Source organism: Scylla paramamosain, chromosome 6 (genome assembly GCF_035594125.1).
Source record: "Scylla paramamosain isolate STU-SP2022 chromosome 6, ASM3559412v1, whole genome shotgun sequence".
Classification (NCBI taxonomy): Eukaryota; Metazoa; Arthropoda; class Malacostraca; order Decapoda; family Portunidae; genus Scylla; species Scylla paramamosain.
The window spans coordinates 9670065-9683499 of NC_087156.1; the positions used below are offsets into that span (position 1 = coordinate 9670065).

Sequence of the window (13435 nt, forward strand, 5' to 3'; positions counted from 1 at the left end):
CCTTACTTAGTGGAATATAGATGGGTTAAAGAGAGAAAGTGAATTCTACTTGGGAGCGAGATATGGTTTGAGAGAGAGAGAGAGAGAGAGAGAGAGAGAGAGAGAGAGAGAGAGAGAGAGAGAGAGAGAGAGAGAGAGAGAGAGAGAGAGAGATTCCTTACAGTGAAAGCTTTAAGTTCAATGAAATAGCATCATTATTCTTCATTGACACTCTTAAGCTGCAGACGCTAGAAAGAAATCAGTCACAACCCAGAAGACATGATATAGAAAAGTAGATTCAACTGTTTCCATATTTTCTCTTGAATATAAAGAACAGATAATAGATTGACAATAACGAAACGATTTACTCGTAAGAGGCTTTGCTTGGGATGAGAGGAGGTTAGGGAGTCCTGTTCTGGAGTGAAGCCGTAAACACTGGTGATGTAGAACTGAAATAAGAATTTGTCTCATCGTTGTCTCGTCAACAGCATTCAGTAACGTTCCTTTATAAACTTAATGAAATCCCACTCTTGTTTTAATACTAAGTAGGATAAACAGAAGCATAAAGTAGAACCGTGCATCTAAATATTTCAAATAAAAGTGTAGTCTCATACATATTAGTCTAAGTGGACCCAAGTTGAAAGTAACTGATCTGTATGACTGTATAAAGAACCTTTCAGCCAATGAATGTACAGTATCTCCGAAAACTATCTTTAAAGTGTGGCGCGAACTGTGGCATAATGAACAATACAAAACCCGCTGCCTGATCAAGTGTCGGTAAGGTTGGTGTGCAGGGCTACCAATTGTCACTGGCGTTATCACCAAACGTGTCAAATATTATCGTCCATTGTGTCAGAATGTAGAGCTCTTTAAAATAAAGATAATTTGGTAGCTACTGTACAATATCCACTTGGAGAGAGAAAGGGACAGATACCGTCAAAACATCCATCCCACCATACTCTCAGCTCCGGTTAATGCTCTGCCACCTCGAGCAGCAGCCAAACAGATTTACAGATTGCTGGAAAAAAAAAAAAAAGGTAATTGTGGTAGCTATACCTTTGTTGTTCCTTCTATAGTGCACAGCCGCGTGTAGTGACTGTAGTCTCCTGAGTGCCCTAAAGAGGATCCTAGCTATAAATAATTTGATAAATCTGACGGACACAGTCAAGAAGCTTTTCTCGGATACTGTGTGTTTGTGTGTGTATGTGTGTGTGTGTGTGTGTGTGTGTGTGTGTGTGTGTGTGTGTGTGTGTGTGTGTGTGTGTGTGTGTGTGTGTGTGTGTAATAATAATAATAATAAACGGTTTATTATTTAGGCAGTTGACAAACTGAAAATGTACATAGGGGATGGGGAAAAACTTAACATTAATCCTAAAGGTAAGTCTAATCTAGGAGGGAAATACTATTGATTGATGGCTCGCACCATGGTGGGAATCGCACTGAGTCTGTACCGGTCCGTGCGCGGCGCCTTCAGGGGTGTTATTTTGTTGTGGTGTCTGGTGGCATGGACAGGGCGAGGCGCGTCGGGCGGCAGCATGTTTCTGAGACGCGGATGATGCAGTAGTCCCCTCCCAAACTTCTCCAGAGCCTCTCGGTGCCTGGTGGATATTCTGGACAGACTCAGGGTGGTCAGGGCTTCTTCATAGGTGGTGTATGCAGGGCCAAGGATGACCCTGCACGCCCTTTTCTGCACACTCTCTAGCTGTAGCTGTTGAGTGTGTGTGAGGGAGGAGGACAACGCTGGGGAGGCGTACATGAGTTTGGGGAGGATGAAGTTAAGGTACACCCCCCTTAACTCATCTGTCGGCGTCCCCAGCGACCTGAGTCTGCGCAGCATGTACAGCCTGTAGGTAGCTGATCTCACGGTGCTGGCGACATGCTGCTTCCAGGTCAGCTGGTCGTTCACCGTGACTCCGAGAAGCTTGGCACATTGGACCACCTGGAGGGGGTGAGGGCCCACTGTGAGCCGGGGAGGGGGCACTGGTACAGAGGAGGTACAGAAATGCATCACCACAGTTTTGCTGTGGTTGATGGTCATCCTGCTCTCCTCTGTCCACGTCTGCAGTCGCTCCAGAATTGCTTGCAGTGGCGAGTAGTCCGGGTTCTTGGTGGAAACTGGGACGCCTACGGTGCAGTCGTCCACATACTTCCAGCGATGGGGGGTGTCGGTGAGGGCGTCGTTGATGAGGAGGAGGAAGCATAGAGGACCCATCTTGGTCCCCTGTGGGACTCCACATGTCAGCTGTTGGAAATTAGAGACAGAGCCCTGATAGCGAACGGCCTGACGTCTCCCTGTGAGGAAGTCGGCTAGCCACGCTATCAGATTAGGAGGGAGACCCAGACTTACTGCCTTGCTGATGACAACAGTGTGATCAACAAGATCAAAGGCTTTTTTGAAGTCCACAAAAGCAACAGCTAGAGAGGTGTTTCGCTTGTCCAGGTGGCTGTGGATGAATTCAAGGAAGCTGGTCAGGTAATGTGAGGTGGAGGTGGCTTTAATATTTCCGAATTGTCTGATATCCACGGTGTTACAAATTTTGGTGTATGCCCAGTCATATACAAAATCTTCACAAATAAGGCTAGGGATGGGAGTGATAGAGACTGGCCTGAGGTCATTGAGTGACTGAGGACTGGAAGTTTTGGGGATGGGTGTGACGTAAGATGTCTTCCAGTCCGCGGGGCAAGAGTGTTGGGAGAGTGAGGCGTTTATTATGGAGCATAGCGGTGTTGCTAGCTCTACAGCAAATTCCTTGTAAATTTTTATAGGAAGGTCAGTGGGTGTGGTGGATCTTGGTTTAAATTTAAGTATTCTCTTAAAAACATCCATCGCCTGGACAGTGTGTGGAGGGGAGGGAGCGGGAAGATAGGCAGGAAGCGGAGTGGTGTGGAGGGGAGGAAAGGTTTGACAGATAGCAGCAAAGTGATCGTTCATCTCCTGAGCCGCGAGATTAGCAGGAAGGTGTGAGGTGCAAGGAAGAGATGAAGTGTGCTTTTGTAGGCCACACAAAGCTTTGATCTTAGCGTGTGTGTGTCTGTCTGTGTGTGCGTGTGTGTGTGTGTTTGTGTGTGTGTGTCTGTGTGTGTGTGTGTGTGTGTGTGTGTGTGTGTGTGTGTGTGTGTGTGTGTGTGTGTGTGTGTGTGTGTGTGTGTGTGTGTGTGTATCTGTCTGTCGGTGAGTCATTCCACGTGCTGGTGGCACCTTCATTAACAACCAAAGGCTCATTGACATAAAATATTATTGCAGAGAAGCAGATCAACATAAAAATGCTCGCACAGTCTGATGGGGCCGAGTCTTGCGACCACAGAATACCTCGAACCTGCTATTCTTTATATTGTTAGTTCTGGAGAGAGAGAGAGAGAGAGAGAGAGAGAGAGAGAGAGAGAGAGAGAGAGAGAGAGAGAGAGAGAGAGAGAGAGAGAGAGAGAGAGACGAAGCTGATATGATGGATCAATTAAAACGATTATGAGCATCGGATCCCATGAAGGGCAACTAGAGGGCCAGGAGAGGGTAAGGTACTCACACAAGCCCTTATGTAGGGGAAGTACTGGAGGCTTGGAATAAACTCTATGAAACCAGATGTCCTGGAGTTTTCATTACAACTGTTTGTTATTATTATTATTATTATTATTATTATTATTATTATTATTATTATTATTATTATTGTTATTATTATTGTTATTATTTTAGCAGGCCTTAATAGTCAAGGCATTTGATAATCATTTCTATGCAGAGATAAATGATGGGAGAGAGAGAGAGAGAGAGAGAGAGAGAGAGAGAGAGAGAGAGAGAGAGAGAGAGAGAGAGAGAGAGAGAGAGAGAGAAAGTGTAAATGAAAGTATATTTGCATAAAAAGTTTATAAGTGGCTTAAATACTCCGAGGGCTCGCGAGTCTCAAGTGTGAGTAGCGAATAAAAAGACCCCTCACCTGGGTGTTCATTAGCATGCCTTCATCAGACGTGTGATTACTCGTGTGTTCAGACGACGGGAGATTGAATTACACGTCGTTAATGCTTTTAATGAGGATATGTATTTATATATTTGTTTATTAGCTGGTCATCTCCAGCCTAACATCTGGAGCTTCATTACATTATGTTCCAGGGAAAATATGAGTAAATCGTGTGAGTCTTGCCGTGGTAGGAAAGACGACCTCCTGCGGGACCTTATCGAAAGAGCGTCTGACACTGGTTTGGTAAGTGACGGGACAAAAAAAAAAAAAAAAATATAGGATGCGTTTGGTAATGCGTATATAGGAATAATATTGCCAGCGAAACACTACCTTGGCTTTGCAGTGAGGCTTTTGTATTCAGATGACCGCATGAACTGAAATATGTAGACACAATATACGCAGGTCCTGTGAAAGGTATCACACTAAATGTATTGCTTCATCCAGACGAGTTAGCAGCACAAGCATGAAGGAGGGTCGATCTCACAGGTGTTTGCTTTTGTTGAGATCCTTACCAAGAAGCGGTGACATCCAGAACCAACAGCAACTACGATATCTTTGTGGTCTGTGGAGCCTTTGTTGTTGTTGTTGTTTTGTTGTGTAAAAGGTTATAGGGAACATCCTGTGTCCTCGCAGTAACCACACGAAAAGGCAGGTATCTTACTAGGAGTGGTCAGAGAGTTGTTGTTGTTGTTGTTGTTGTTGTTGTTATCAGAACCACAAACGGAGGAAGGTGGATGTGTTGTATTACTGAATAACAATAAAGAAAGAAGAATAGATGAGTCAGGCCACCTTGGCAGAGATACTCAAAAGGGACTTTCATGTTTTGTGCCGTGAATACTTTTTATGGCTAGACTGAAGTGGTACTTATTATTTTCTAAGTATATCCTTGCTGTTGTTTTTAGGTTTGTACCGCTGAATGTTGGGAAGCTTTGCATTTAATATTTTTGCTTCTTTTTATTTTCTTATTTGATCTTGTTATATATGTAATTGTGCTTGTTCGTTTTATTTTGTTGCAACTGTTGTGCATATTTAACATTCTCAGCGTTTCAAGTGTGTTCTGTTTTCAGTGTTGTTTTTCATGTATCCATGTGTTCTTGCTTGAAGGAATTTAAAATATTTTATTTATGACATTTCTTCAGTATTTATTCTCTCCTTTTTTGTTCATGTGTATGTTGTAACTCATGCAGTAAAGGATTTGTGGTGGTTCTGTTCATGATGCTTCATTTTTAGCTCTTTTTAGAATAGTCAAGCTGCATCACTTTCTTATGTGGATGTTTTGATATTTTCAGGAAAGGATGGCAGGTGGTGCCGCGGTGAACACTGCCAACACGTGCAGGAGGAAAGTGAGTACCTGCTTCATTACATCATGTGCACTCTGTTTGGAACTCGCTGTTAAACTTTTTTTTTTCCATGTCAACCGAAACCTGTCACTGTTGCCTGCCTTTCTCCTGTCAGCTTCCCACGAATCTATGAAGGAAAGAAAGGATGTGCTTCCATGGTATCGTGTCAGTAGTATTATCCATTGAAGGATTAGTTTAAGCCTTTTTCCAAAGCGTTGTTTTTGTCTCCCATTTTTCTGCCTTCCCAGGGTATATATATGAAAGAAGAAAGAATGTAAATTTAGTCTATAATGTTCATTGCAACATCTTACAGGGAAAAAGTCCTTTGAGGATTAACCGAATCTTTTTCAAAACTATATTTTTTGTATTTCAGTCTTCGTGTGCTTATTTTAGTGTATGCATAGAGAAAAAAAGGATACGAAATCATATATTTTCTTTTTGTTATAAATATTTACTTGGAGATTCAGTTGAAACCTAACAATTAGCTATCATTTTTGCGTTCATATTTTTTTTCCTATATATCTTTTGTATGTACGAATATGTGAGTGAAGAAAGGAAAGATGCAATTACAAAAAAACATTCCACAATAACAGGAATATTCTCTTGAGGACTTTTTAGGTAACAAATATCAGATTTTCTAATTTATCCGTTTATTTATCCTTTACTGTGTTTTACCGTTATGTAGATTAATATTTTGCATGTTATGATAAAGTCTCCTTGGAAACTATTACTGTAACACATTTAATTTAGTGTTAATTTGATTTCCACGTAAAAAATAAATAAATAAAAAAATAAATAAATAAAATGAAAATAAAATAATATAAAATATTTCCTTTTATGGAGAAAACATATTTACATTTTCTTTGTTGAATGTGGAGTTTTCAGAACTAGTGGTTGTCACCAGGTGGCAGCACAGACACAAACTCTTCTCTCACATACAAGCAATATCAGATATACCTACAGTGTTATTCTATTTACATGAAGATGCAATGGGCTTATATAATATATTTTTCTACGTAATCCCTTCTAAGTGGTAACACAAGTAAAATGAAACTCTTTTCATGAACAAATGTATATAAGTTGATTTTCTAGTGAATCGGCATTTAGATTTATTTGTTAATCTTAAGATTTCCAAATGAATACACTCTTGATTGGAAACGTCTTAATCTAGACGACAGTAAACATAAAGGCAACATGTCTGTGACAGTCAAAAGTCCAAATTACATAGATCTCCTTCCTAGTTTATGGAAACGGAAATTTTAATAAAAAAAATGGCAACTCGAGTGTCCTGGCGATAGTAATGCTGTATCTCTAACCAAAACAAACACCTGACTCGGCCGCGCTGGTTGAACTTAAGAAACACGTTGTCGGACATGAAGTTGAATGTTGCTGCGGTGCCCATCTCCACTACGCCCTAAGCAATGGATTACGGCAGCTGGACACTACAGCAGCAGCAGGATCGCCTGAGAGATGTTTGTTTTGGTTCTCGATTACTTTGCCTTGTCGCTCGCTTCGTGAGAGTGATGCTAAAATACCCAGAAAGAAAAAAAACTAGAGCCTTATATCACGATGTTACTGAGTAGGTTGTGTCATACTATATAGTACAGTGTGATTTTTTTTACTTTTTTCATTGTCCAAATCAATAGTTTTTATACTTGTAATATGCTTTATTTAGAAAATGTTAGCAGTTTACTCGATAATCACAAAAAAAAAAAAATGATAATAATTTGACCACATTCTCTCAATATTATCCATACCGGATATTGAAAAGTCGATACGTCATTTCAATAGTATCATGATGATCAATGTTCTATGCATCTTTACGCACCTGGGATTTACTACAACAATATTCTAGCTCTCTTTCCTACAGTTAGATGAGCAGCAACGACATCTAGCGATTTAGCTCCGAAAACTCCCCATATGTATTGATATTATTTTTAACTCTGATTTCCCGGGAAGCGTTACCACCTTGATATTTGTGACCTAACCTAAGGTAACTTTTTAGCGTCATAACCTTTGTTGCAGCTTTATTCAAGTAAAATCAAAGAGAGGAAAGCTTGTATTGTTCTGTGAAGTGTTGTTATTTGTCTGTGTGTGTGTTGATTGTCACCTTGAAAAGTCAAGGTGACGTGGGCCTTGATGACTAGAGCCGGCCCACACTATTTGTCTCCCTTTTTTTAGAGGCTCGTCGTTGTAGATTTCTGAAAATATTAGTTTCATCACTTTTTCTATTTTCCTTGTCAGCGAATGAAAGAAAATTTATGATTTTCTTTATCATTTAGTAACGTATTGAATATCTATGGAGGGATTATTCCCCTAGCAGAGCGAGGTGGTTCTATTTTTGTTACCGCACATCTGTACACCCCACCGCTCCCGCCTGGCCCTGGAGGGTACAACGATGATTTGGCCAGGAGCACCTTTTGGTGTCCATCGCATATAAAAGTTTCGATTTCAGTTTCGGAAACACTTCTTGGTTATTAACTTTTGAAGGCGTATCTTTCTTATTTTATGTAATTTCTTCGTCAGACTCACCCTTTTTGTTTTATTTTGCATATTTCGATTTATCGACATGTGGGCGAAGGTTTCTGCCTCGCAACTCTTGCAACTATCGCCTCATCACTACAGATCGAGCTGGAGGGCGCAAAATGCGCGAATTATTTGCCATAACTCACTTCATATACGGGATAGCCAGTCTTGGTTGACACCATCAGACTCAGACACTTTTTTTTTCTTTTTGTCTTGAGGGTTTAACACAGTCCTCTGATTTTGTGTTTGTCTTGTCGGATGCAGCAGCGGCGGGACCTTTTTCCTTCCTCGCGGCCAGACGACGAGGACTGGCTTTTTGCTGCTCCTCCTGACACACTCACAATTTACCGGTGAGTGACGGGGACGGAGCTGTTTTTGTAGCGCAGTGTACGCCCTTCCATTTTTAGGTTTACATTTAAGTGAAGGCTGTCATGCTTGCCTATGTTATTCCATGTGCATGTAAGGTAAGGCTGCTTGACAAAGTGTCTGACTCACTGCAGACACTTGCTTTATGCTGTACTGTAATAAACAAGTAATTTCTCAATGTAAAGGAAACAGTGAGTCACAAAAGTGCCTCTCAATACGATGTGGTAATAAAAAGTAGAATATGAAATAAATAGATAATAAATAAGTGAATAAATAAATAAATAAATAAATGGATGAATTAATGCATACCCTAGAGAACATTTCATACCTACTGAGCTTACCATAGCAAATACACTGATATGCTACAAAAAATGCACACAAGTATATGAAGATGGAAAAAAATGGGGGAAGTCTGTCTTGTGTTGTTATTTCTATGGTTACTGCTCTTCTGAATTTGCCATCAGCATGCGTCTCTCCTTCCCCACGCTGACGCTACACAAGACTTTCACCTTTATTCCGTTCCCTTTCAGTAGTCCAGGAGTTAAGCAATATCTTCATTCTTTCATCCCCTTCATTGGTAAACTCTGGAATTCTCTGTCTGTTTCTGTTTTTTCCCCTTCCTGTGACTAGTTGTTTTAAGAGTACTGAGGCACTTCAAGAAACATATTTAGATTTTTTATTATTGACTTTTTTTTCTCTCTTTTTTTTTGTCTGTATATATGGAAGCGGCAACTAAAAAGATATTTTTTTGTTCCTCTGTTTGCCATTCGCCAAGAAGATATGAGAGTGTGAGTATAAGTAGTGGCTATATGCAAATGTTAAAATACCATTTTATACTGACTCTAAATTCAAGATGTATTGCATTGTTTACTCCAGTGTTTCAAGTTGAGCCGTCCAATATCTTTTGCATCTAATTGATTTTTTGTTCGGCTATTTGAATTTTTATTTCCAAAATGCAGTTCCATGTTTTTAAGAATCATAAAGGATTGGAGAAAAATAAAGCTTTCCTGAGATGTAATAGGGGAATGTTATTAACAGTGGTAGTAGTAGTAGTAGTAGTAGTAGTAGTAGTAGTTGTAGTAGTTTTTGTTGTTGTTGTTGTTGTTGTTGTTGTTGTTGTTGTTGTTGTTGTTGTTGTTGTTGTAAAGAGCAGGATTATCAGCTGGAGTGACACCAATTCAGTTTTTTCTATTATTTATATTTTCTTACTATTTTCTCCACACCTTGTCAATCCACGCAAGAGAAAAAAAAAAAAAAAAAAACATATTAAAAAAGTGAGAGGCAAGACCAGCAAGTGAAACACGCCCTGCCTTCTGTATAGACTTCAGGTGTTTCCTGCCGCGCTTCCTGCCTAATGATTATACAGCCTTACGCTGGAGGCGCTTAATGTGGTGCATTTGTATGAAAGAATTTACTTTTTGCCTTGAATATCTCTCTCTCTCTCTCTCTCTCTCTCTCTCTCTCTCTCTCTCTCTCTCTCTCTCTCTCTCTCTCTCTCTCTCTCTCTCTCTCTCTCTCTCTCAGTGACGTGCATGGGTGTGGGTGTCGAGAGCAGAGCAAACGGCCAAATGTACGGCGACGGGCTAGTGTTTGCATGCGCCGCGTGGGGCGTGCAGCTTGTATGTAAAAGAGGAAGGCAAGTGGTCGGGCGGTGACAAGGAGGAGGAGGAGTAGGAGCAGGAGGAGCAGGAGGAGGAGGAGGAGGCGTAGTGTAGCGTGGTCTGCATGGCGTGCAGGATTATGTGACGCTCAGAGGCAGCTTCCCTACACTGTAAGCTTCTATTAGAGTGAGCCACGTGACGGGGTGCGCTCTCAGGGTGATTGCTTGTATTCTATGTAGCCTGGCGGGGCTGTGGCACTCCCTGCAGGTTATTGGCTCAGGAGGGTGAGGTAATGTCGGATGTTAGTGTGGTACTCTGCTGTGGGTGATGAGTTGTGTTTGTAATGATACAGCGCCTAAAGTTTGTTAAAGTGATGCAGCTTGTAGAGCATAAATACAGTGACATCATCACCACTATAGTCTCTCCCTTTACGCTGTGACGGAATGATGTAGTTGTGGTGATGTAGTCTGGGATAATGATGTACACTTGAAAAAATAAATAAAAATTCCAGTAATATCAACAGTTCCATTTTCGTGAAAGGTTTAGTGTTCCTCCATTATTTTGTTTATCTTCAGCATTTCCACTTTATTTTTACTTAAATTGACAAGTGAGTTCCACGAAAAAAAAAAAAAAAAAAAAAATATATATATATATATATATATATATATATATATATATATATATATATATATATATATATATATATATATATATATATATATATATATATATATATATATATATATATATATATATATATATATATATATATATATATATATATATATATCATTTTATACTCCTTCATATCTTGATTTATACAAACCATTTTTTTTTCAACGATGTACTCTGTAAAACACTATTCTCTTTTTTGTCTGCTTTCTTTTTGCTGTTATATGTTTCTAGCTATAAGCAAGTTTGTCCAGAAAAGAAAAGAAAAAAATATCATACTGTTGTTATATTCCTTTTTCATATCCTCACATAGAGAACAATTTTTAACAATAAATAGGGGTAAACTTTAGTCTCACCTCCTCCGTCTCCTTTTAATTTGTCTGTAAAAAGGAAAAAATCTAAATTATTTTCCATATTTTCATTCATATAGACCATTTTTTTTGTCTTTAATAATGTATAGGATTAAAACATAGCCTCACTTCCTCTATCTCCTTTTTGCCGGGATATATTTTGACCCCACACGCTGGTATGGTCCGCCTGCCCCTCTTGCCCGCCCCCTTCCTCCTGACAGACCCGCGTGTGGCCGTGGAGTGTGGCTCCCCAAATGGTCATCCAGTATTGCTCTTAAAAATGATCCCGTGATGCGTCTACAGAATGGTTGCTTAAAGTGTGTTCCTGGGGTGAAGGGGTGGGGGGGAAGGGGACTGATGTGGCTCTCTGGCCTAGAACGCTCTCTCTCTCTCTCTCTCTCTCTCTCTCTCTCTCTCTCTCTCTCTCTCTCTCTCTCTCTCTCTCTCTCTCTCTCTCTCTCTCTCTCTCTCTCTCTGTCTTAGCTCGAGTTATGATTTCACTGGGTGATTTAAGAACATTTTCACGTGTTATTCATCAGCCATGACTTCCAACAGAAGCAGCAAAGGCAGCAGGAGGAGGAGGAGGAGGAGGAGGAAAGAATACAAAGGAATACAAAGGAATGCACTGGAAAACCAAACCTTGAGGTATTGACGAGGCTGTTTGGATAATTATTCTACATTAACTATTATTGGGAGATACAGGATAGTACAGAAGGTTCCTCCCCACCAATCCCTCCAGCAGAAGCTGACAAGATACAGGAATTGATACCACGTGGTATAGAAAAACCACATAGAACTTGAGAGAATAGTGAGGGAAAGAGTTGTGGTCTGTCTACTTTTGTTTGTGAGGGAGAGTGTAAATGCATGATAGTTGTGTGATGTGGTGTGTGCGTAGCGCAGGTGAAGGCACAGTTTGGTTGTTGAGGGGTGGTGCAGCATCCTTGCGTTGCGCTTTCCAGGGAGGCGGCAGTCAATCAGGCCACAGCTTCGGTCACTGGGTTTGTGTGCCTTCCCTTTAGAGGCTGCATACACAGGTTATCCCTTGCAACTTTGACCTCTAGTACTTAAAATCACAAAGTTGATCAATAACAGGAGAATGCGGACGAAGAAAATGAGGATTAAATGTGATTACAATGGATAACCAAAACAGAAATACTCCCACTGGTCTTTACATATCGGTTTGGAATTCATTTAGATTAACTACCATTTAGTAAAGTAAGCAAGAGCAGTGTATGACTTCTGCCAAACTGACACGCCCTTGTGCTTGTGCCGGCGTGGGAAAACCATCGTGCAGTGTGGGAAAAACTGGCTGCATTTTGATTGGAAAGAATGAAATGTGATTCTATTATTATTTTTATATAAAAAAAAGAGGAGTAGGGGGAGGAGGAGGAGGAGGAGGAGGAGGAGGAGGAGGAGGAGGAGGTGATGGTGGTGGTGGTGGTGGTGGTGGTGGTGGTGGTGGTAGTGGTAGTGGTGGTGGTGGTAGAGTTCACAATTTTTTTCTGTTCCTCCTCCTTAAGGTGAATTGTAGATTTTTTCACTTCTGAAAATTGCACGTTTTTTTTTCTTATTGCACAAAATTAAGAAAAAAAATCAATATTTCCGAAAAGACGGTATTCAAATTTAAGAGAAAGAAAGCTTTTTCACTTGTCTTATTCATTGTGACGTAACATTCTGAGGTAATTTGTGCGCCCAAAGGCAAAGACAAAGGGGTGTTTGAAGTGGACGCTTTTATTAATGCCGTTATTACCCTCTAGTGCAGTGGTTTTCAACTCCTTTCAGGCCACGGGCCACTAACAAAAACAAAAAGAAAATGTGGACCCCTTCAATTTTGGTTTGGGTTGTAATATACCATCTTTTGTCGTCAACTGCACACACTGACATAGCACACCACACTCCATAATAAATGACCACAAATCAAATTACATGCCCATACCTGTAAAAGAGATTGGACAAATAATACAACTAATCAACACCGAACTGCAGACTACATCACCTGTATCACCAGTTGAGAACCATTTCTCTAGTGTGATTGTTTTATGTAATTTAAAAGGACTCTTGAGAACTCTTCGGGACTGAATGTAATGCAAGTGTTGCGAGTGATGCTCGTCAGAGAGAAGCATGTGTTCTTTAAAATTTCAGTACTTTTTTTTTCTATGCGTTTAGTTAAGTATTCATGGACTTTTATGATCAAGTGTCATCTGACTACCACTTAGTGCATCCTTGAACTGCCTTACTACGGTTCTTTTCATGGATAAAAATTCCAAATAACGTGTTACATTTCATTTGTGGCATGATTTCCCTTTAAAATCAATGCAAAGCAATCAATGTGGCACGTTCCATATCCATTATTGTGTCACTTTATTATGCATACAAACACTCCTATTAACGTATCACATCCCGCCCCTGGTGTGATTCCCCTCACCATGAATACAAAGCAATCCAAACGCTACAGTTCAGCCCTGCTCATGAAACACACGCTCTGATACAACTAGGCTTTTCACTTACTTTCAGCCCTTGTTTTCTCTTTAATAGTGCGACAGTTGGCTGGCCTCTTCACTCTTTGATCCCTTTCACAGTTAAACTCCGTAATTCTCCCTGATTTTTATCTAACTTCCCAAACTTGTTATGACTTGAACTGATCATATATGTTT

The 13435-nt window shown here is 40.3% G+C and overlaps 1 protein-coding gene across 8 annotated transcripts in view; it reads left to right on the forward strand.

The window, feature by feature from the left end:
* Positions 1-13435, forward strand: part of LOC135101293 (circumsporozoite protein-like) — a 277378-nt gene that overhangs the window by 20871 nt on the left and 243072 nt on the right. For all 8 annotated transcript variants that reach the window (XM_064005026.1, XM_064005020.1, XM_064005025.1 and 5 more), the window contains exon 3: positions 5216-5269. In XM_064005026.1, coding sequence (XP_063861096.1) covers positions 5216-5269 — 54 coding nt within the window. The remainder of the gene's footprint in view (positions 1-5215; positions 5270-13435) is intronic.